The following is a 25,348-nucleotide window of genomic DNA, read 5'->3' on the forward strand; positions in this document are numbered from 1 at the left end:
AGTCCTGACATGATCCTTCCTCCCCTTTCTCCCTTCCTCTGCATCCCTGCAGATAAGTGGATGGGTCCTTCATGCCTTTTGTTTCTTCATTTGAGAGATGGCAATGATAGTTATAATACCTATTTTGCATGGTTTGTGTGACCATTTTGTTGTTGTTAGTTGCACAGAAAGTTCTTAGCAGTGTCAGGATTGTAGGAAAGCACTCTGAAAAGTGGAAAATCACTCCTCGAAGGCTCATGGTTTCCTTGAGGCAGAGAGCTAAAGAACACTACTTGTAGCCAAGAACCGTGGCTTCTGCAGTCCATACAACACAATGGACAAGTTCTAAAGACCCTTCCCACTCAGTTCTGCACCAAGTTGCCTCTGACAAGCTACAGATGTGTGAAGGATGTGTGTTTGTCTACCCATGAGGGACCACGGGGGCCAGAGGACTCTGCCCAGGGACTGTACCTCCAACTTGAGAGCATTTGCCCTTTGGAAACCAACTATGGCTTCCCCCGCTGAATAAGCTTTTGGAATCACAAAGGTCTCCTCCTCATTTCCCTAGAGAATCTGAGTAATTTTTTGTTATATACATGTTCCAAAGTAGAATAGCAATGTCTAGTGACATGTCACCATTCTACTTCATGTACTCATGTTTTCTTTGGCCAAATGCCCCATCTTTCCATAGTGCATTGTGTTCTAACAGTTTTCTTTTTCTTTTTATTAATACCTACTTTCAGATCCTTATGTGGTCAGCCAATAAAGTATTCGAAGAGCTCACAGATGTTGAGCGACAGTTTCACAAAGCCCTATACACAGTGAGAACATACCTGAACTGTGAACGCTATTCCATTGGACTGCTGGACATGACCAAGGAGAAGGTTGTCACGTTCCATGCATCTTGTCACCTCCTCCCCTTGGAATTCACCTAGAAAATGCATGCCAAAATGAAAAGTAATCCATTGGAAAATGGATACACTGTGTAAATAACCAATCACAATGGACCACCAGAATCAATGCTAATAAGGCATGATATAGAGGTAAAAGTGTGCATTTGGAAGCAAAAAGGATACAGGCTTGGATTTTGGCTTGTCCACTCCCTGACTGTATGTGTTTCAGCAAGTCTTTTCCGCTATCTAAGTAACAGCCCTTAATTTTTAGAGCAATTTCAGGTTTATGAAAAATGTAGCAGAAAATAAGAGTCCCCATCAACGTTCTTATTCTCCCTCCCCAGCCACCAGTCTCCCCAATTGTTGGCCTCTGACCTTAGTGTGGTACATTTGTTACCAAGCTGGACCCATTATTGACTAAAGTTCATCGCTTATGCTAATGTCCACTCTGTGTCATGCAGTTCTATGGTTTTGGCAAATGCACAATGCACCATACCTGTTATTACACTGCCATACAGAATAGCTTCAGAACACCAAAACTGACCAGTTCTCTCCCTCTGCCTCTAAACCCTTGGCAACCAATTGATATAGATATAGATATAAATATAGATATCAATGCATAGATATGTGTGGGTGTATGTATATATATATTACACAATTTACTGAATCGATAGCTTTGCCTTTTCAACAATATTATGTTGGAATATGTTATGTAGCTTGTGTGTGTGTGTGTGTGTGTGTGTGTGTGTGTGTGTGTGTGTGTGTGTGTGTGTGTGTGAGTAGGGTTTGAACTCTGGGCCTAGGCACTGTCCCTGAGCTCTTCAGCTCAAGCTAAGTGCTCTACCACTTGAGCCACAGCACCACTTCTGGGTTTTGGTGAGATAAGAGTCTCACAGACTTTCCTTGCTTGGGCTGGCTTCGAACCGTGATTCTCAAATCTCAGCCTTCTGAGCAGCTAGGATAACATGTGTGAGCTGGTATGTAGCTTTTACAGACCAGTTTCTTCCACTTAGCAATACACGTTTATTCCTCCATGTCTTTTCATGGCTGAATGGCTCAAAACATATTAAATTGGAGCTGTGGCCCAAGTGGTAGAGCTCTTGACTTCAGCACAAAAAGCCCAGGGACAGCGCCTAGGACCTGAGTTCAAGCTCAAGGAATTTGTATCCAATCACAGGTTCCTAAGCAGTATTGCTGGGAATTATAGGTGTTTCTAGGTCTAAAATTCCAGAGCTATATAGGTTAACAGAAAAATACACATGCAATTAGATAAGATCTAGTAAGCCATAATAATCTCTAAATATAATTGCCTCCAGGAATTCTATGATGAATGGCCAGTGAAGCTTGGAGAAGTGGCGCCTTATAAAGGTCCCAAGACACCAGATGGCAGGGTAAATGCAAACATCACCCCTGATGCTGTCTGGGCATGTGTCAGGTGCTAGAACTAAGATGCTACAGTACAGAAAAGAAATAGCATTTGCTTGGGAAGCTCTGAGGTTTTATCCTGTAATTTCCTCTAGGATCCTGACATAGTAGAAAGGGCACTAGAAGAGGAGTTTGAGGATCAAATCCCAGCTATGCTTCAGGCAGCTAGGGTACTCCAGCCTTCATTTATCACTTAATATGTCCACTTCCTTTTCCAGGAAGTCAGGGCTGGGTGGGTCAGTGGTTCTCAGCATGGAGGGACCCGAAACTGTTGGAAGAAGTGCCTGGGTCACTCTTCAGTTCTGCTGAATTGGGAGCTCGGGAAGGACTGAGCTAGATTAACTTCATCCTCAACTGAAAACTTCATGCTTATCCATCATGCGCTCCAGGCACACAGGGAAGGGATTACTGAGGTGGTGTGCGTTCAGGCGTCAGGTTCTTCATCCACCTGGTAAAGTTGATAGACAGATGAGTACTCAAGTCCTTTCTAGCTTTGAGGATGGATCCCCTATTGGTGCACACAAGCCAGTGCCAGCAGAGCTGGGGACCCCTGCATAATGTTTAATATTTATTGCACGGAGAAATTAAGTGATTCTTCTTCCTAGTGATTTATTAACACCAGGTATTTCCAGGCAACAACAAAAAAGAACATTTAAAAGTAAAAATAGACTACCTGGCAATTTAGTAGTCAAGGAGTTTCCCCTCAAAGGTGTTTGAGTGAATGCAACTTCTTAAAATGAAATTTAGTCTAGTCTTAGTGCAGAAAAACAATTAATACTATTTCTGATTTTATTGTAAGCTTGTAATTAGAATGAGAGTTGTTTGTTAATTTAGCCTGCAGAGAAATGTCACTAGGAAGACATTTGATAAAACAAGTCCTTTAATGATAAGTGTTTTCTTTGGGAAACAATATTACACATTAAATCACCTCTCTCTCTCTCTCTCTCTCTCTCTCTCTCTCTCTCTCTCTCTCTCTCTCTCTCTCTCTCTCTCTCTCTCTCTCTCAGGAAATCAACTTTTATAAAATCATTGACTACATTTTACATGGAAAAGAAGAGATCAAAGTGATTCCGTGAGTGTTGGCATGAAGTAACTGTAGGACTTGCATTTTTTCCTTTTTGTAACACAGTTCATTCTTTTTTTTTGGCGGGGGGGGTCCGGTCGTGGTCCCTGAACTCTTGGCCTGGGCGCTGTCCCTCAGCTCTTCAGCTCAAAGCCAGCACTCTACCACTTGATCCACAGTGCCACTTCTGGCTTTTTTCTTATGTGGTGCTGAGGAATCAAACCCAGGGCCTCATGCATGCCAAGGCAAGCGCTCTACCACTGAGCCACCTTCCCAGCCCCGCAACACAGTTCATTCTGCACCTAGCAACACTTTTCTTCTAATCTTCCCCCAGGGCACCTCCCTCGGACCACTGGACACTCATTAGTGGATTGCCAACATATGTTGCTGAAAATGGATTTGTAAGTTATCTGTATATTCAAACTCTAAATCCGATTGCACAGAACTCTTGTTAACTAAGAGTTAATTGTCAAAGCAAGCATGGAGCAGACAAGCATGAGGTGACTACTTTCTTTGACATAGGACAAAGGGAGAAAATAATGCTGACAGTGTAATGTAGCTCAACTGGAGATTTCAAAATTATGTGAAAATAGTTAATCAATAGGAGAAAGACCCATATCTATTCCTCAACTTCTTGTTCCGCAGATACACAACTTCATAATCCTTTCAATGAGCAACTATGATTTATTCTACATTACCTTTGTAAACCATCTCTGATGGATGCTCAGTCATTGAATAGCTTGGCACATTCAAGTTAGGTGATAACAATTAATGGATGGCACAGGCTATCTCTTAAATGCTCAGGTTCTGAATAGTCATAAAAGCTTCAAAGGATTTTCATATTTTCCTTGTGAAAGAAGTACAGAAGCACTTGCTATAGTTTAACCACCTTCAAAAGCACTCATGGTGGGGCCTTGGGCTGACGGGGCCTGAGGTAGTACAGGGAGAGGAAGTGCTCACACTTACTCACAAGATTAGATTTTCAGGAATTCTGTGAGCAAGTTGTTAAGTTGTTCCCCATGGTGGAAATATTGACACCATGCGTCAATGGGTGATTGAGACAAACCCTGGCCAGCAGTATCAGCTCACCTCTGGAGATCAGTTGTGGTTTCATTCCATGAATTTGAACAAGTCATTTAACCTTTTGGAATGCTATCTTCTCATCTTTAAAAGGAGAAATTTAAATTTGATTGTGAATATCCCTTCTGGCATTAAAATGCTATGATTTCAAGTATTGACTTTAACCTTGATGAGAAGAACAATATAATACCCATTTATGGATATGACATCATAGGCAATTCAGAAAAAACACCAAAAAGCAAGAACAAAGATTTCATAACTTTCTAGCTGTGATTCACAGTCTCTAAACTCTAGGAAAGTGATATTTCATTGTACGTCCTTATTTTGGTACAAACAAAAGGCTATCTGGGTTTTTTTCCCTCCTTATCACCTTCTACAAAAACCAAAGAGCAAGCTCAGGATTACTGCTCATCCGTGTAACTGCAGAATGATCTTTCTGTTCATCTTTCTCCTCTCCTTGGCCCAAACATCAAATTGCTTTGAATTAGAAGGGGATCCCTTGGAGACTGGGAGTATAGGAAAGAGTAGAGATGATACTGTCACCAATCACTTATTCACAGAAGAGAAACTAACGTTAGCAAGTTGTCAGCAAATATGACCTAGCTGAGGTCCTGTGGGAATAATCTGCCTGCAAGAAGCCAAGAGCTAGGACAGAGACCACTGCTTCTCATGGGTCCTTCCTGATCTTGTGGGCTTAAATGACCCACCACATGATGTTCTGAAAGCCTCTTGTCTCCTCTTGCTTTACAGATATGTAACATGCTGAACGCCCCTGCAGATGAGTACTTCACCTTTCAGGTAACAGCACCCTGGGCCAGGCCAGGGTGGGTGTTCTCCCCTTCCCTTCATTCTGATGCTGCCCTATGTCAGGTGAGGCTAGCAGGCACAAGCAGGGCCTTACTCACCCTGGCTGGCCCAGTGGCCACATATTAGCATATTCTTCAGTGAAGAAAGAAAGGGTTGGAGTGGAAGATAAGAGTGGAGATAGAGGTCCTACCTCTCCTCCATACTGGATATGACATTTCTCTCCTGGCCTTCTCCTGGCAACAACAGACCTAACACATCCTTGGTGCTCAATAAACGTTCTACGGCCTGACTCCATCCCTTGTCAGGAAAACAGAAACTACACTAGGTATTTCAGCAGAGAGAAACTAGGACATTGACTTAAAGATATTATAGGGAGAAAACAAAGCAGGAAAGGAACAGTGAGGTAACAGAATAGTAGGAAGGTCTTTCCATCCTTAGGCCTGGGGAACAAAAGAAGGTTAGAGTGTCAAAACACAGATACTTAGTTTTAGTTCTGGAGCACCTGCTTGGATGTCCTAGAGGATGTATTATGGCTGTATAGTTCTAGCCATGTTTGTATGCAAGGTATCACCCAAAGATTCATTTAAAAGTCAACTAAGTGGTAGGTGGTGGAGTGGTAGCTATCCAGAGAAAGTAGAGGGAACCTCGTGGGGATTGAATCTTTCTGCATCTTGATTCTGAAGGTGGTTGAAAATCTACATGTGTGTGTGTAAAACTATACACTCTTTTTTTTTTTTTTTTTTTTTTTTTTTTTTGCGGTCCTGGGGCCTGAACTCTGGGCTTGGGCGCCATCCATGAGCTCTTCAGCTCAAGGCAGGCACTCTGCTGCTTGAGCCACAGCAGCACTTCCAGTTTTCTGGTGGCTTATGGGAGATAAAGAGTCTCACAGACTTCTTTCCTGGGCTGGCTTTGAACCGCGATCCTCAGATCTCAGCCTCCTGAGTAGCTAGGATTGCAGGCGTGAGCAACCAGTGCTGGGCTTGAAATTATACACTCTTATACATACAAACACACAGAAATAAATACACACGAATCCACTAAAACCCATGTAAGTATCAATTGTACACCATTTCCTTGCTCTAATGTCTTACAATAGTTACCTTTGTGGAAATGGTAAAGCATTTGTGGGAACTCTATGCACATTTTTTGGTAACATCTTATGACTTGATAACTATCTAACAGTAAAAAGTAAAAAAAGAGAATCTAAATTCCCTTATTACTTGTAGAAAGGACCCATAGATGAAACTGGTTGGGTCATTAAAAATGTCTTATCCCTGCCTATCGTCAACAAGAAGGAAGACATTGTGGGAGTAGCTACATTTTACAACAGGAAGGATGGAAAACCCTTTGATGAGCATGATGAACACATTACTGAGGTGAGTGCAGTTACCAAACAATGAGGGCAGGCGGCATTCATGAATTAATAGATCCCTAATTATTTGCTACTAGAGAATGCTATTTTGAGAGGAAATTGAGACTCCTGTCATGAATGATTGTGAACACAACATTGCTTTTGTATCATTTCTATTTCCTGACTTCTACAAACTTCAGTGTTTTCTATAAACTATGAAGTTTGGGCTTAACCCAAATTATTTCATTCCCATTATCTTCCTCCTTGTATTCCTTCTCATCCTCTCTCATTCTCACCCCAGCCTTTTGTCTAAGTTTTAGGTCTTGCTTCTTACTTCTGTTTGTAATTCTCTCCTGTAGTAGGGTATGCCTAATACATGGCACTTTGAAAAGCAAGGGCTTAGCCAATTTTATTATCTGGGTAATAAACTCATGTTTTTTCGTATATTAAGAAACCAGCCTGCTGGTGGAAGAGACACTGGTGGATGAGGAGTCATGCAGATTGCTGACCCCAAATGAGCTTTCATTGAACTTTAGGGAACCTGAGTCACTTGTTTTACATTTCAGACTCTCACACAATTTCTGGGATGGTCTCTTTTAAATACTGACACCTATGAGAAAATGAATAAGCTGGAAAACAGGAAGGACATTGTTCAGGAAATGCTCATGAATCACACCAAAGCCACTCCTGATGAAATTAAGTCTATTTTGGTAAGTGGGGAGTTCAGTTCTGAGGATATTACATAGTATTTAACCTTGGCCTCAGGAAATCACCTAATTACCCAGGAGTCTGACAAATGAGAATGGAGATTTAGTCCTAGGATAAGTAGGGAAAGACAGAGAAGGAAGACAGCATAGTGACCACAGATCTTACTGGAAGTCCAGGCTACTTGATTGGAATAAACATTTAAAACAACTCCTGTGGTTGTAGGAAAGTGAAGTAACATCTAGATTGGAATGTGATAGCAAGGAAAATGTATTTCCAGGAAGGTCAATGTATCAGTCAGCTATTTCCATGTAGTGCTGCATAACAACAACTGTTCATGAAATATAATAATCATCATCCTCCCATGTAATTGTAACCACTCTATACAGTTTTTTCACAATTAAAAAAATCATCATCATCCTCTCACTCATGCATTTTTGTACCAATCCATCCTTGTTTGACTTGGCTGAGTATTATGGTTCCAAGTTATGAATTGGTTGGCTCTATATAGCTCTCATTTTTCATGGACCAGCAGCTACCTAGATGTATTCATGGTGATGGCAGAGTACAGAAGAGCAAGCTCAACTATGCAAGCACATGTCACAGTCACTAAAGTTCTCATTGACCAAAGCAAGTCTCATAACCAAGGCCATTATCATGGGTAACGGGGGATCCAATGATTTTTTCTATTTGTTTCTAACTACCAGAATGTGAAGGGAAAATATCACACCATCTATAGACTTTTGTTTGTGCCAGTCCTGGGGCTTGAACTCAGGGATTGGGTGCTGTCCATAAGCTTTTTTTTTTTTTTTAAGATGGCTACTGCTACATTTTAAGAATCTAGAGAAATTCTAGGGCTGTAGCTCCAGGGTTTGCCTGGCAAGTATGAGGGCCTCAGTTCAAACCCTAGTACTAAAAAGAAGTAAATATCAATCCTATCTGTTTATGTTTTTCATAATCAGTTGCTATAGGTCCTTTTTCTACCCAGAATATATCTTTACCATGGAACAACTATCAAATATATCTTAATTGATTTTAATAGAAGAACCAAACAGAAATCTTTTCCTTCATAGGCATTTCACACCTCAATTGCTTTTACATTGTAGAGATTTAAAGAAAAGTTAAATATAGATGGCATTGAAGACTGTGAAGAAAAACAGCTTCTCAAAATTTTGGTAAGTATATTCCTTCTATCCTTGGTGTCTTTTAAATAAAACATATCAGCTTTGGTCTCTACAGTTAAATTCACAAAGGACAATCTGCAGTCACAGCTAACCTACACCGCTGCATGAAGGTCCTCAGGCACAGTGTCCAGGGATGTCACATCTTAGTTTTCCAGTTTTGGGCTACTCAATGGCCATCCTCAAGGAAAGGCCAAATGTTCAGGAGAATATCCACCCTTCTGAGCGCAATAGCTGTTGGCCATCCTAGCTTCTCTTCTGGAATCTGGAGGAACTCAGTCCTTCTCTGTTTTTGCCATCAGGCCAATGCTATTTCTTCTGTTTGAAATTAACTTCTCTTCTGGTTCATTAGTCCTGACTTCTGTTGGTCCAATGTACTGTTAAACTTAATCAGTTTTTTGTCTGTTTTTGTTTCGGTCGGTCATGGGGCTTGAACTCTAGGCCTGGATGCTGTCCCTGAGCTCTTCAGCTCAAGGCTAGTGCTTTACCACTTTGAGCCACAGCACCACTTCCAGTTTTCTGGTGTTTAATTGGAGATAAGAATCTCATGAACTTTCCTGCAATCCTCAGATCTCAGCTTCCTGAGTAGCTAGGATTATAGGTGTGACCCACCAGCACCAGGCTCAATCAGTTCTTAATTCTAGAAATTGTCCTTTTCAGTTCTAGAAAATACATTTGTCTTTATGGCCTTGTTTTGAGACAGAATCTTGCTATGTATCCCAGGCTGGGCTCAAACTCATTACCCTCCTGCTAAAGCTTCCTAAGTGCTGAGTTCACAGGTGTGTGCTGAATTCTTTTTTTAAAGTTTCAACTCCATGTTGTACTTTTTCATCATTTGGACTATTTAAAAAATTTAGACTACTTGGACTATTTAAAAGATTTATTAATCATAATTAAAGTACACACCCATCTTAATACCTGAATGACCTCTAGATTTTCATTCTACTTCTCAGTTTTTCCCACTTTGGTTTCAGACACTTTATCCTGCTGTAGAGCATGCTTCATGATTTAATGAAAGACCATATATTGTGAGTAAAAACCTGTAGGGGCTCTGAGTAGTAAAAAGGGTTGGTTTTTCTTTCGGCAGAGGAAGAGTGTGGCTGTAGATACTTCGTTAGGGATCTTTCATTTTGCCTTCCCTCCTGGGGTAGAGATTTGTAATCCTATAGAATTACTTTAGGAATATTTACTAAGACAGAGTCTGGTTAAGACTGAAATGATATCCCGTTTTCTCTCCTCTCTGCTTCACCTCTTTTCCTCTGCCCCTTCCTAAGCTCTGATGTAAGCATTTTTTCTAAAAAACAAAACAACACAACACAAAACAAAACTAAGGCATACCAACTACCTCACCTGCTCCTGCCTGTTTTTATGGCCTCGATCCTCCCATCTGGGCTCTTTGCTATACTGCCAAAGACCTTTGGCTTTTGACTTCTCATTGAGGGCTCAGTCCCTACTCACGATGTTTTCTCCTTTTTTCCTGGGCTCTATCTCTAAACACCACCCAGTCGTATCTGGCTCCGAAAACAACCCTTTCCCATCCCTACACTCAGTGATCCACATCTTCTTATAAAACAAAACTGTAGTCAATCTCCAAACAGGAGAAATTCTCTCATTCTCAAAGTAGAAAAGCTAGGATCTCATTCATGCTGCAGAAGTGGTGATAGAGGCATAGCCCTGCAGATTTACCAAAACACTAGCTTATTTTGAATGTATAATCTACTCTGGTTTAATCCCAAATCATTGCTGCATGAAATTTAGGAATTTAAATAAACAAACAAATACACAGTTTTCTGGCATTGATTAACAGGGCATAATCTTTGCCCATTTCTGCTCAAGGCTGTGCTTAAACTTTAGGTTCAGGTGGGGGTTAGCTGCCTTTTCTAAAGGTTCCTGTCTGCTGGAAGGCATGGAGCAGCAGCAGTGCTGCGAGTCATAGGAGGTGACAATCATTACCTTTGCTAATATCCATCACTTGGTGCCTTCTTTCCCACTGTGGAATCCTCCCTCCCTCTTCCTCCCTTGTTGGAAATGCCTTGAGATATTTTGGGGTATCAAATAGGAATAAGGACATCCCTCAAAAGGGACTCGGCAAAGCAAACCTTGCTTCTGCAGAAGAGTGTACTACTGATATGGAAACCAAGTAACCAAGAAGGCTGGGCAGGGCGCAGTGCACCAGACTTTATTCCTCATTTGTACCATCCTTTCTTTTTGACAGGTCAGGACTTAGGTTTACAATCTTATGTGATTGGCTAGTTTGAAGGGGGTGAAAAGTTTTATCCAAGTAATCAACAAAAACAAGGACTCCTGGCCAAGACTGTCTGGAAAAACAATTCTTACACAGCTAGGGCTCTACTACTTGAACCATGCCTCCAACCCCTAAAAAACACTTTTTTTCTAACAGAATATAACTTAGTTAAAATAGCTTTCTTGTAAGATGGTGGCTATTCTTTGTGGGTGTTTATATCAAGCACCCACTGTTTTGATGGAAAAGATTCTAACTCCTACACTCCTCCCTTTCCTCTTTTCCTTCTCCCTCCTCCCTTTCTCCCCTCCTTTCCACCAGCTCAATTTCATCCACACCCCTCCCAAATCTCTCCTCTTTTGATGAATGAACTGTCCTCAAGCACTGAATACAGGATGCATTCTGATTATTCTACAACCTCCCTTCAGTGGTCTGTATTTTATAAACAGCTCAATAAATCAGGCTTCTTAAGGATAAGATACATATTTTTACTTCCCAAAACATGACCAGTATTTATGGGCTTGCTTCACTAATTTCACCTAGTCCTAAGTCCTTAGGAGATTCGGTTACAAGATATTCTTGCAAATACACCTGTACACCATATTTATTCATTCAACAAACGTTTACTGAGCACTTTTGTGGGACAGACACTGTAAGTTCTGATATTCAGCAGCAAATAAGAGTGGGATCTCTGCCCTGGGGAAGTGAGCCCACAGTCTAGTGGGAAAACATCACTGTGTGGATAAACAAAATCTGAGAGGAATGAATTAAGACATCATCCTATATTTACTGAATATTTCCTGATGAAGAAAAGGAGAAGGTGAATATTGAGAACAAGTGAAGCTGCTGTTAACAAACATTTTATTTTGCATTAGAGACAAAATGGAAATGGATTTGGAATTGAATCTCACCATTTAAAGTGTTTGAATGTGTGGCTGTCTCAGTTTTGCCTCTTGTGAAGTGGGGGTAATGGGGTGGGTTTGGGTGAATATAAACTACGCAGCCCTTACAATATAGTGTGTTCAGGGAAGGCTCTGGATTCTTGCATCATAACTTTATTTGACATTCCACATTGGGTTTGAGCATGAAGGAGGGAAAGCCAGCTGTACTCTGAAACCATCTGTCCTTCCAACAGGAAGAGGAGTTACCGGACCCCAGGACCACCGACCTGTATGAGTTCCACTTCAGCGACTTCCCCATCACAGAGCATGAGCTGGTGAAATGTGGCCTGCGACTCTTTTTTGAAATCAAGGTGGTGGAGAAATTCAAAGTGCCCGTGGAGGTCAGGTGGTATTTCACTAAATGTGCTATAGGAATTCTGTTCTTGTGCTTCAGCGAATGTTTTCGGTGGTTCAAAAGATTAACTTGGTTTGGATTGTCAACTATCATTAACTTTGTCAATCCATCAGCTTAAACTCTGTCAACAAGACCAATACATATTTCTTTAGATAAGCTTCTAACCTTTAGAATTCGATTCCGAAGTCTGGATGGTGTTGTCACCTTTGGCTAACAGGTTCTTACCAGATGGATGTACACCGTGAGGAAAGGGTACCGCTCTGTCACTTACCACAACTGGCGGCACGGGTTCAATGTGGGGCAGACCATGTTCACCCTGCTGATGGTGGGTACCGAGAGCAAGAAGCCACGGGAAGCCGTGGAAAACCTAGCAGGGGAGGAACAGATAGGGGGTGTGTCACAACAGAACCATCATTTTGAAAGTGTGGGTGCCCAATCTGATAACCCCTGTTCCTTGTATACCAACCCAGGGAGGATGGTTGGTCCCTGAGATACACCTGGGCACACCTTCTTAAAGGAAAATGGAGTTGCCAAGTAGACAGTCTAGTTACCCAGAATGCCATAAGACTCACAAACAAACAAGCAAACTTGAGAAACATGGTAGGACCCTGTTCCCTCAGGCAGCCATTCCTGGATACAGCTGGTGTAGCAATACATTAATCCACAGAAATATGGCCCTCTATCTTCAGACAGGAAGGCTGAAGAGATATTATACAGATCTTGAAGCTTTTGCCATGCTTGCTGCTGCTTTCTGCCATGACATTGACCACAGAGGCACCAATAATTTGTACCAGATGAAGTAAGTGACCTGGATATTTGTAGGGGACACAGTGGGGGAAGGAACTTTGACCTTATCCCTTCCTCTTCTTCCATGTTTGGGAATCTCAGGGCCATGTTCTGTTCCCTCTTAACTGAGCCCTCAGGATAACTTCTATTTCTCCTTAGTGCTTGCAATCCCTCTGTTCTGTTTCCATTTCTAGTATGCCTCCTCCTTATTTGCATATGCCTCCTTTGTGACTCTTTAAAAGAAACAAGCATAGGCTTATACTTGTATATACCTGTGGAATGTGCCACAGCTCAGGTTAGAAAACACTTCCTCTGTTTGTGTAGGTGGGTGTAGGTAGGTATTGGGGGAACTTGGGAACTCATACTAAGGCAGGTGCTCTACCATTTGAACCACACCTCTGGCCCTCTTTTGCTTCAGTTGTTTTGTTGTATGTTTTGTTTTGTTGGTCGTGGGGCTTGAACTCTGGGCCTGAACACTGTCCCTCAGCTCTTCAGCTCAAGGCTAGCACTCTACCACTTGAGCCACTTCTGGTTTTCAGAGTGGTTTATTGGAGATAAGAGTCTCACAGTCTTTCCTGCCCGGACTGGCTTTGAACCACGATCCTCAGATCTGACTCCTGAGTAGCTAGGCTTACAGGCGTGACCCATCGGCGCCAGCTCAGTTAATCGTTTAGATATGGTTTCAAGTTTTTTCTCTAGGGCCAGCCTCAGATTGCGTTTCTCCTACCTATGCCTCTTGTGTAGCTGGGATTAAGATGTGAACCACCATACCTGGCTTATTTGGAGGTGTTATCATGTGCTATTACTCAGAGGAGGAAAGATGAAGTAAAACTGGTTTAATCTAGTGTCATTAGCATGAAGTTAAGGTAGGAAGTAGCAGGACTGGCTGTGTCATCTCACACACAGGGTTCAGAGAGGACAGAGCCGAATCCCAGACCCCTGTGTTCTTCCTCCCTCTCTTCTTCTTCCTCCTCTCCCTCCTCTCCTTCTTCCTTCTTTGTTCACTTTTACTGTACTATGCAGCCCAGGCTAGCCTCAAACTCTTGATTCTTCTGCCTCAGGGTCTGGAGTGCTGAGATTATAGGCATGTACCACTATGCTTGGTGCTCTGTTGGTGTTCTAAAGCTATCTTTTTTCTGCAAACAGAAAAATAGAAACATATGAATATTAAATGACATCATACATGAAGGAAGTTTTTCCCTCTTCCTGACTAGAGATGGGGACAGGCCTGTTTTCTTTAGCCTTAGTGGGGCTCAGGATCCTTCCAGCAGCTCCACTAACATCCTGAGTCAGAGAGTTTCTTTCCCCACTGTGGATTACTGGGTCAAGCTCTAAGACCCACATTTTAAGAATCACATCGAAACAGAAGATGGGTTCAGAAAAAACATTAAGTAAAATTACATGGTGGAAATTGTGATTTCAAACAGAATTGTTGAAACAATGTGGTGTTTATAAATCTAAAAGAATTTCACTCCCTTCTAACTAGAATTGAATGTCATTAATTTTTTAAAATCTCCCATGCTGACATAGAATAGGTATTGAAATGATTGTTAGAATTGTGGTAACTTATAATATGGGTCAGGCCTCATCTAATTGTTTCCTAGCATGAGTATTTGGTTTACCCACCTATAACCTGGCAGGTATACTTCTTCTCCCTAAAATTCTGTTTTCTATGAAGCAAAATAAAATTTCTGTAAGGCTGCTACCATATTTCTGCCATCTGCCTTCCTGAAAATTATTTATCCCATATTTGCATGACAAAATCTTCCCATAAACTACAGATCTGTCCACCTGTTCTTCCTTCTACCTTCCGTGTACCCCCACCTCGCCCCCAGGACAGAATACCTGAAGTCCTCACTCATGGATAACTGTGGCCCGGCACTTCACAAAAATGTGAACCTTAAGTTTAAATTTATGTCACTTTCTTGGGAAAGTCATCCTGGTTTCTGGAAATTTCTAACACTTTATAGACAGATAGCCATATGGACTTGCACAAGTTTACTACATGCCATGTATGTCCTAGTACCAACATCTTAAGCCCCCCCAAACTTAAATTTTTTTTAATTTTAATTTTTATAAGTTATGGGGCTTGAACCCAGGCCTGGGCCCTGTCCCTGAGCATTTTCGCTCAAGGCTAGTGCTCTACCACTTTGAGCCACAGCTCTACTTCTGGCTTTCTGGTGGTTAATTGGAGATAAGAGTCTCACAGACTTTCCTACCTGAGCTGGCTTTGAATCATAATCCTCAGATCTCAGTCTCCTTAGTAGCTAGGATTATTGGCTTGAGCCACTGGTGCCCGGCTAACTTAAAGTTTTAGATACAGATTACAACATGACCAAATTTCCTAGTTTAAGCAATTCATTAACAAATTGGAATTTGCTGAATTCAAAACAATATATTCTCATCTTTAAATGTAAAAAAAGAAAAAAACAAAACCTTTTCCAATTTTTTTTTTGATCACTTCAGACACACTGTGTGGGAAAGGAAGATGTAAAAAGAATCCTGCAACAGTTGGATTTTGAATTGTACGACTTACCTGCAGTCTGTTGCTGGTGAAGTTATGGTATATTCGTTTCCTCCTAGGTCCATATCTCCACTAGCCAAGCTCCATGGGACGTCCATTCTGGAGAGACACCACTTGGAGTACAGTAAGACCCTCTTACAGGATGAGGTATGGCAGCCTTCCTCCAGGGCAGCCTACGGGTATGGAATCAAAACAATGACTCCCAGAAAATACTTGCAAAGAGTGGTTCTAAGGTGGGCTCACACCTGTAATCCTAGCTACTCAGGAGGTAGAGATCTAAGGATCGAGGTTCAAAGCCAGCCCCAGGCAGCAAAGTTCAGTAGACTCTTTTTTTTTTTTTTTGGTCAGTCGTGGGGCTTGAACTCTGGGGTTGGGCACTGTCCATGCGCTCTTCAGCTCAAGGTGAGTGCTCTACCGCTTGAGTCACAGCTCCACTTCCGGTTTTTTAGTGGTTTATTGGAGATAAATGAGTCTCAAGGACTTTCCTGCCTGGGCTGGCTTTGAACTGTGCCTTATCGCCAATTAACCACCAGAAAATTGTAAGTGGTGCTGTGGCTCAAGTGGTAGAGCACTAGCCTTGAGCTGAAGAGCTCAGGAACAGGGCCCAGGCCCAGAGTTCAAGCCCCACCACTGACAACAACAAAAAGTAGTCCTGAGTTGTGGCATTGACAACACATTCCTGTAACTATGTTGATTGATGGAAGCTTCTATATGGTAGTTTTTGAATCACTGAGCCAGAAGTGGCTGAGGCAGAGGAGAAAAGGGTCATGGAAAGTTACAGCATCAGAGTGCCCATGGGGAAAGAATTGAAAAGCATACTTTGGGTGTAAAAGGTCTCAATGCACCCTGAATGTGTTTAAATATATGGGAGTGGGGAAGAAGGTTACTAGGCACTGGTTTTCCTATTCATTCCTTGGCCACACTGCTGAGCCTGCAGAAAGTCAGGCCTTATGCGGGTCAGAGTGGAAGACAGAGCCAGACAGATGTCACCAGAAAGGCACTGTGTTGTGTTCTGGAATTAGAAAGGGACCATACTCATGGGAGCAGGAGGGAAGGGAGTCAGGGACAGCCTAGACTGTAAGTAGCGGCTTTGAGCCCCTTGAATTATGAATGGCACTTCCTGTGGGCTGCTTTCCACAAGGGCTGTTATTCTTCCCTTTATCAATTTCATTGAATGGATATATAGGCACATAGAAAAGTTATGGATGTAATCTAATGAAACTTTGTTAAGAAAGTTCCACACCAAAAACAGTGGAAATGAGTCATTATTAACAGGCAGAGAATTTGCTTAGAATTGTGAGTTCATTTGGAAAAATACACTCTGGGGAGTAGGATTTTTCTTGCCATCAGTAATAAAGTTTTATTAAATGTTTGAGGATAGAGTATGCAGAACTAAATTCAAATCTTGAGATAAAATGAAACTTTTCCCAATAATGGAATAGCCAAGCTGGTCCACACAAGTCAAGGGAGGATATCTTGTAAAGTAGAGTGATTGGGCAGAAAAGAAGAAAAGGGCACAATGGCTCGTGTGGTTTTTAGTGTGCTGTGATGATACAGCTCCTGATACACTGTCCATTCTAAACTTGTAGCGTTTCACAATCTGCAATGCTCCTGGTGAAGTACCACCCTTGTACTGTTGTTGATTTTCTGTTACTATAAAAACTTACCTGAGCCAAAAGTAACATAGTGATTTGTTTGGTTTATGGTTCTGGAGGCTAGGAAGATCAGGCAGCCACATGTCCTTGGCTTCTGGTGAAGGTCTCATGATGGAAGGGGCAAGTAACAACCTGCTCTGTGACAAACCCACTCCCAAGAGAGAGGCATTAATCCCATTTAAGGGCTTTATCCCTTCTTAATGGCCCTATTGTCACTGGATCTGGGGACAGACAGTTCTTGGTCTCATGAAGGAAAGAATTCAAGGATGGAGACATAGGAGATTTTGCAGAAGCCCTCTAATTAATGTGTAAGTACGCTCGAGACTGGAGAATGGCCAAGCTTGAATGAGTGGTTAGCCCAAAAGGCTTAAGATTTTGAACTTTTATTGGGCTTCACACGGAGGTGGTTGTCCCTGGGAAAAAGGAAGGATTTTTCATAGAAACTGGGACGTGTGTCATCTCCTCCCACACTGCTCAGGAGGGAGTTTTTGCTGCAGATGGTCAGGCCAGGACTGGTATGGCAGTTAGGTTATATGGTCAGTTGGTTGTATGTCCTTAACTCTTCCCACATCAGGCAGGGGAGTTTGGGGCCTGAGACACTCAGACCAGGAATTTTCATTTTTCAGATGGCAGGGGCTATGGGTCATCCAGAACAAGCCAAAATATCATGAGTTGTGCTGTTGGCACCAGCTGGCCAGGATGTGCTTGTTTTAAGTCAACCTCTGAACTATTGTTCCTAGCCCTTTGGTTTCCTAACTCCATTCAACATGAATTTTGGAGGGAATAAACTCTATTCCAACCCTTGTACCTTTGTGAGTATAGATGATAGGTCTCAGAAATGATGCCTGAACCAATCAACTATCCCAGAGCCACCCATTGTTCAGGGCAAGAGGTGGGTAGGATCTTAAAGGCACAAAGCCAACTCCCCATTTCCCATTTAGTAACCAGAGTTCCTGGAGTAGGGGCTGGAGAATTTGCATTTTGAGTTAGACTTCTGTTATTTCAGCTGTGCAGGCAAAATCTCTCCTTTCACAAGATTCATGGAGTAGATCAGACCTGTTCTACAACAATTAAAAGAGTAGAGATGGAAAGTAATTCAGGAAGGGAAGAGTAAATTACAATTACCTAATTTATCATGGGTCTTCGTTTTTGCTTTCTGAGTAAGACTTTTCTGTACACTCCTCAATGAGGTGAGAGGTCAAATGTAATTCATCACTTAATTTCACCTTTAATTACTAATGCTTAACAGGGCAGGGTTCCTAAGGTCTCGTCTGATTTTTCTCCTGGGCCTTGACAATTCATAACAGAAGTAGTTTTCCATCTTAATTTTTTATCTTATTTACTTTGTAGTCTAAACTAGCATTGATAGCTATGTAAAGACTTACTATTCTTTCTAAAAAGCAATATTGCAACTCAGTAATCCATACCATCTTTTCAAGGACCTGTCTATAGTACTATTCAGCCTGTTAATTGCAGGCATTTAAAGCTTTGTCAATAGAGTTGCTAGGCAAGGCTCATGCAGCCTGTTTGTGGGAAGTCATATTAAGCACTAAAAACACAACACTTTCAGATATCACATGTGCTTTCTATATGTTGTAATAATGTAGTTCTTTCGTTTAATATTCTGTAAAGGAAGGAAATACTAACACTCACTTTGATTTTTTTGTAAGAGAAATCCTTGGATTTCTCCAGCAATTATGACATTTGTGGGAATCACACAGACACTTGCTTTTCATATTATAAGGTTATATGACTTCTATGGCTATAGAATTGGATTTGTTGCATTGAGGAAAAGAATGATCTGTATTCTAAGCTGGACAGAAACCAACCTTCTACTGAATGAATAGGTAGAAATTTTGTTAATTAAATTGTAGGACTGCATTTGTCACTTTTATGTTGTTTCTTATTTGCTTTTTCTGGTGTGCTGAGGATCAAACCTAGGACTTTACACACGTTAGTGAAGTGCTCAACTGCTGGACTACATCCCATCCCAGAGTATACATTTTAACAAAAGAGTACAGAAAGGAGAACATAAATTGCTCAGCTAAAAGAAGAGAATCCTATTAGGATCCAGAGCCATCGACTTACAAAGTGCCCAACCATTTTATTTATGCTTTTCATACCACTCCTATCAGCCTGCCCCACAAGAAATTAAGTTTCTACTGGACACCAGTAGCTCATGCCTGCAATCCTCAGGAGGCTGACATCTGAGGATTGTGGTTTGAAGCCAACCTGGGCAGCAAAGTCCACATGAAACTCTTCTTTCCACTCAATTACAAAAAAAAAAAAAAGCCATAAGTGGAGCTGTGGCTCAAGTAGTAGAGTACTAACCTTGAGCACAAGAGCTCACGGATAGTGCCTAGGCCCAGAGTTCAAGTCCCAGGAACAGCAAAAATAAATAAATAATAAAAAATCTAGAGGCAAAAAAAAAAAAAATCTAGAGGCAAGGACATGCTGGCAAAGTGCTCATGTGGTTGTCACAGGAGCCATGCTGGAGGTCAGAACTGCCAGAACTTCTTTGGCTGAGACCCACCCGAGTGCCCCAATCACAGTGAATTCAAGCCATTTCTATCTGCTTTGCTGCACAACAGGGAATTCCTATTTTTATTTCCACTTTAACAGAAAAATAAAAATAGACTGTGAGCCCAAGAAACCAGCTGAGCAGGTAGAGGCCAGCCTGGCTACAGCTGGGCTGGGAGCAGTTCCCTTGCTTTTTTCTGGTGTTGCCTGCCTTTACCAAGTTCTAGAACACTGTAGAGGGGAAGTGGTATCTTTTAAAAAATTAAATGCAGGCATAAAAATTTTACTTAAGTTGGTTAAACACTTAAGTGTGAGTTTGGAAAGTAGCTTGTCATGCGATGTTGTTCTTCAAAAATAGCTTCTCACCAAAGGTAACTACAAATGAGGTTCACCACATTAATGAAATACCTACTTCTGTGAGGTAGAATTTGGACAGTTGTTTTTCCTACTTTCTATTTGTCTTTAATGTTTTCCCTATTGCTTGAATTTCTGTAGTGAGGATATGTAATTTTTGTAATGCCACTGCCATTGCTCAGTGTGGGGGAGGGGTAGGAACCAGGGCTGGCCATGCTCTGGCAGCTCCTCCTCAGCTGTTGTTCTGCCCTGTGGTGCCACACAGGGTCGTGGAGGGCAGTCTTTCTTCTTCCACGTGTGTGCTGTGTACATCTGAGACCTTTGGTTCTAATTCAACAACACTGGATCTGTTTTCCTTACTTTAAACAAACAATCCAGAAAGACCTCAACTTTATTCATGTCTATTTTTAATCCAATGTTTTTTTTAAAAAGGATTTAGTCAAGCTTCCAATAATGTAATATTAAAGAAAATGATAATAAAGGCTAAAAGAGAAATAAGAAAAACAGGATAGATTTTGGTAAAGGTCATACATAGCTAAAATATGTACAATGAGGTACAAACATTAACTACATGTTGGCCATGAGTTTGGTCAAGAGTTTTCTAGCACTAATACAAAAGCAAGAATCAAGATCCTTTATATGAATCTACATTAACAATTTAAAAAGAAAACAGGGCTGGAGGCATGGCATAAAGCAAGCATAAAGCCCTGAGTTCAAACTCAAGTTCTGCCTAGAAATAAATCAGAAACTCTTCCTTTTCATTAGTGTTCACTAATTGTTACAAGGTTCACTGTGGTATTTCCATAGATGCCTACAATACTATTTGGGATATCAGGGCTTTAAATAAGTTTCATACTCTGTTTTTTCTAGAACACTTAGAAATGAAGCTAATTTCTATGTGAAGAGATTATGGAGAAACTCTTTTAAGAAAAGTCAAGTCTTGGTAAAATATTATTACAAGAAAACATTTTTAAAGATAACATGGGGTATTTTATTATTTTTCCCCTGACATATGCATGAGTACTGGTGGAATTTGTGGTTTCTGAAAGAGGAGTGGTTTTTGGGATCTCTCAAATACCTGCTAGATAACATGACATGTAGCACAATGGACTTCCAGGTCTTCATGATCATATCCTAACTAATACAAGCAAATTTTGAATCTATTGTTCTTTTTTTCTAAGTGGTCCTGAAAGATGATACTTTATTTATTCTACCCAGATTGCCTGAATGTTTGTAACAGTACCAATTTTTAGAATTTATTCAAAGGGTTTACTCAAGCCAGGAGATAAAAACTGAAAATAAAGTACTGAAAGACCTAGGTTTTCTTCTTGTTAAGCATAAACTGGGGGCTGGGAAGGTAGCTCAGTGGTAGAGCGCTTGCCTTGCATGCATGAGGCCCTGGGTTCGATTCCTCAGCACCACATAAGCAAAAAGAAAAAAGCCGGAAGTGGTGCTGTGTCTCAAGTGGTAGAGTGCTAGCCTTAAGCTGAAGAGCTGAGGGACAGCACCCAGGCCCAGAGTTCAGGCCCCATGACCGGACCCCCCTCCCCCCCCCAAAAAAAGCATAAACTGGTGCTTTGTTGAACCAAAGACAAATGAATGCTTACTAGTTTATTGTGATTTTCATCTTACAGAGTTTAAACATCTTCCAGAACCTAAATAAGCGGCAGTTTGAAACAGTCATTCATTTGTTTGAGGTTGCGATAATAGCAACGGACCTGGCTTTATATTTCAAGTAAGTATGTGGTTGACCCACAGACAGGTGCCCTGGCACCCGGGTGCTTCTACTGCCGGCTAAGGCTTGCCCACAGCCATCTGTTCTCTTTTGGGAACATCAATTGATTTTCATGAGAGATGCCTGCCAGTGAGTTTATTAGACCGGGTAGCTGGAAGTCCCTCATTTCAAGAAGCTCCACTTGAAGCGCAGGGATGGACAGAGCAGTGATGAGAATCCAGGCACAGCTCTTTTTTCTGGTGAATTTACCATGGCCCAGAATCTGGCTTTTGGGGTTTCAAGCTCATGAATCTGATCCTGTGAGAGGCTTTGAGCCAACCTATTTATAATAATGTTGCCAGGGAGACCAGATACTCAAGAGTATCTGCACATTTCCTTGTCAGTGAAATACCAAGTTGTTTGATGAACACTGAGTAGATGAGCTAATTATAGAATCTCAATATTTGGCAACTGGAGCATTATCAAATTTTTCTTCATGATCCTTCTTAATTAAAAAATTAACTATTTAAAAAAATTTTTGGCTTTGAACTCAGAGCTTTGTGCTTGCCAGGCAGGCACTTACCACCTGAGACATGTCCCTAACCCATTTGTGCTTTATTTTTCAGATAACGTCTCACATTTTTGCCTTGACTGGCCTTAGACCAGCATCCTCCTACCTATGCCTCTTGCATTGCTGAGATTACATAAGTGTATCACCATGCCCAGTTTATTGTTTAAGATGGGAATTCAATTTTTTTCTATGTCTGGGCTTGAGTCATGACCTTCCTGAACTTCACCTTCTCAGTAGCTGGGATTACAGGCATGAGCCACTGTACCTGGCCTAATATTTGAACTATTAAATCACCCAAATAGCAACACAAATGAATTATCTATATAACTCAGATTCAGCCAATGTTAAATTTTGCCACATTTGCTTCAGATCTCAGCCTGGAAGGAGGAAAACAAAGCAACTGAAGCATGACATTTTTCCCCTTCTGCTGAGGATGTCACCATCTGCTGCTGAAGTACATTTATCTTTCCATTCATGTATTTCCCTGGCATTGCTGGGGTGACATTTTTTCATATGTATCACACTGTCTCCCTGTAACTTGCTTTTTTCACACAATAACCCTGTTTATTTGGTAGTAAATGGAGTCAATTCCTGTGTTTCAATGGTATAGTGTATTTGGTGGAACAATTATCTTAGATTGCTTTCCAATTTTCATCACTGCCTATAATACTACCTTAAATGTCCTGTGCATGCACGGGGTAGGGGGGTCCTCTAATGCACGTACCCAGAAATGAAATACAACAGGATTACCTATATTCAAGGTGTCACATTCTCACCAGCAGTAGACAGGTGGGACCTGTGGATTCCCCTGATGGAGGACTCCAGATCTGGCACATTTATAATTTATTTTGCTGAATTACTGACTGTGAGATGCTGGGAGATCAAGCCTCCACATACTTTGGGTTCTAATGTTTTTTCGTTGCATGTGATGTGACAGGATGATATGTTATCACAGTCTGTGGCCTTTATCGCTGCTGTGGTCTCCCTTTTCATTTATGTTGTTTTTGTTGGTATTGGAGTATGATCTCTGGACTTTACACTTGCTCAGCTGGTGCTCTACCACTTGCGGGCTGCCACCAGCCTGGCACTTTATTGGTTATTTCTGCTGGAGTTGGAGTCTCACCAATTTTTCTGTTTGGGCTGGCTTGGAACCATAATCCTTTGGCTCCCAGCCTCCTGAATAGCTAGGATTTCAGGCATAAGTCACTGGTGTCCGGCAAGATAACATAGTTATTTTAGAATTAAACTTACCTGTCTTTCCTTTTAGTGCTTTGTGCTTACCCCTCTTATGCTGCACAGCCACTGTCTGTCTTCCCCTCCTCGGCTTACACTCTACTCTGCGGACGTCTCAGTGCAAACTACAAAAAGCACGTATTAAGACACCCTTTTCCTGTTTTTATATGGCAAAACTATCATGTGGCTGTATCTTTCTAGAAAGAGAACCATGTTTCAAAAAATTGTTGACGCCTGTGAGCAAATGAAAACTGAAGAAGATGCCATCCGGTATGTAAGCACTGATCCAACTAAAAAGGAGATCATCATGTGAGTAATTGGAGTCTGATTTCTCTTTGGACAAAAACATGATTTTGCTGTCTCTTTTATTAACACATTTTCTTGCCTTCCCAGGGCAATGATGATGACAGCGTGTGACCTGTCTGCCATAACCAAGCCCTGGGAGGTGCAGAGCCAGGCAAGTGCAGGCTCCTTCTTCCTGACACACTCTTGGGTCCTGTCCATATCTCACGTGAAAGTCCACACAGAGATCTCTGGCAAGTTCAGAATCCTATTCTGACAGATTACAGATATCAGAAGAGCATCAATCCCTCGATCAGACCCCAGAATATGGCAAATATAGAAATCTTGCCATGAAAGAATGTTCTGTTGAAAGAATTCCTTATTGTTGAACAGGCTGTAAAAAAAGTTTTACATAAATCACTGGGCATGGTGGTATACTCCTGTACTCCCAGCAGTCAGGAGGTTGGGGCAGGGTGGGAAGGTCTCCAATGATTTAAAAAAAAAAAATCTGGGTATGGTAGCTCACACCTGTAATCCTAGCTATTCAGACAGAAGGCTGAGACCTAGAATATTTGAGGCTAGGCCAGTCAAAAAGCTCCTAAGACCTCCTCTCAAAAGGAAAAGCAGAGGAGGAGGCTGTAATGCTTGGTAAGAAATGTACGCATTATCCTGCCCATGTAATCGTAACTCCTCTGTACAATATGTTCACAAATAAAATAAAATTAAATTAAAAAAAAAAAAAAAGGAAAAGCAGGGTGTGGTCATATGTACTTGTCATCTCACGTAAGCAGGAAATCTAAGTAGGAAGATCACGGTCCACGTCAGTCTAGGCTTAAAAGCAAGACAAAAGGTCTAGCAGTGTGGCTCAAGTGGAACAGTACTTGCCTAGTGAGTGGAAGACTCAAAGTCAAACCCTAGTCTTGAAAACAACATAAAAACAAACAACTTGAAAAACAAGAAATAAATTTATGCTTAATTTATGCTTAATTTATCCTTATTTATTCCGCCCAGCGGAAGGGCGCCTGCCCGGCGCGCGCAAGGCCCTGGGTTCGGTCCTCAGCCCTAGAAAAAAAAAATAAAAATAAAAATAAAAATGAGGAAAACACAATCCCAAATACTTGGGAGGTAGAGACCTCAGTTTGAGGTCAGCCCAGACAAAAAAAAGTTAGCAAAAAAGTTAAATCAAAAAGCCTATGTTAAGATACCTTTTTCTCAACAAAGTCAAATGTAATGGTACACATCTATTAATCTCAGCTATAAGAAAGCATGTGTAAGAGCATCACAAGTGAGACGATCTGAAGAATAACCTAAAGCAAAAGCGTTACAGACCTGGCTCATGTAGTAGAGCTCTTGTCTATTAAGCATGACACCCTGACTTCAAACCTTAATAACAAGGTGAAGTGAAAATGAAAAAGAAAAAGAAAAAGAAAAAGAAAGAAAGAAAAGAAAAGAATCAAGAAAAGCTACTTTAGCTATAATCTCTCTTGGTCCCTGTCTTGGGCCCTGGTGGACTTCAGAGGAAGCCTACTGTTCCAGGAATAAGCACCACTGGCCCGGAGAACCAAGGTGAAGCTTCACGGTACAATGCAATCTGAGCTATGCCCAGTCTCTTTTCACCCTGGTCATTTTTTTTTTTTTTTTTTTTTGGTCCGGTCGTGGTGCCTGAACTCTGGGCCTGGGCGCTGTC

At 41.4% G+C, this 25,348-nt stretch overlaps 1 protein-coding gene and 1 long non-coding RNA gene across 2 annotated transcripts in view; one reads left to right on the top strand and one right to left on the bottom strand.

The window, feature by feature from the left end:
• Nucleotides 1-25,348, top strand: part of Pde6c (phosphodiesterase 6C) — a 35,410-nt gene that overhangs the window by 6,134 nt on the left and 3,928 nt on the right. Inside the window, 15 exon segments of the mRNA XM_070021224.1 lie at nt 723-863; nt 2,189-2,263; nt 3,305-3,369; nt 3,695-3,761; nt 5,191-5,238; nt 6,474-6,623; nt 7,165-7,308; nt 8,410-8,478; nt 11,862-12,008; nt 12,240-12,347; nt 12,712-12,821; nt 15,392-15,479; nt 21,496-21,596; nt 23,581-23,688; nt 23,773-23,836. Coding sequence (XP_069877325.1) covers nt 723-863; nt 2,189-2,263; nt 3,305-3,369; nt 3,695-3,761; nt 5,191-5,238; nt 6,474-6,623; nt 7,165-7,308; nt 8,410-8,478; nt 11,862-12,008; nt 12,240-12,347; nt 12,712-12,821; nt 15,392-15,479; nt 21,496-21,596; nt 23,581-23,688; nt 23,773-23,836 — 1,485 coding nt within the window.
• On the bottom strand, nt 857-15,559 carry LOC138826142 (uncharacterized). Its single transcript, XR_011371570.1, has 3 exons — nt 15,345-15,559; nt 12,294-12,389; nt 857-910 (listed from the first exon to the last, which is right to left on the bottom strand). It is a non-coding gene; the product is annotated as an uncharacterized lncRNA (long non-coding RNA).

This window comes from Dipodomys merriami, unplaced genomic scaffold (assembly GCF_024711535.1).
Source record: "Dipodomys merriami isolate MVZ:Mamm:240054 unplaced genomic scaffold, mDipMer1.0.p SCAF_14, whole genome shotgun sequence".
Lineage (NCBI taxonomy): Eukaryota > Metazoa > Chordata > Mammalia > Rodentia > Heteromyidae > Dipodomys > Dipodomys merriami.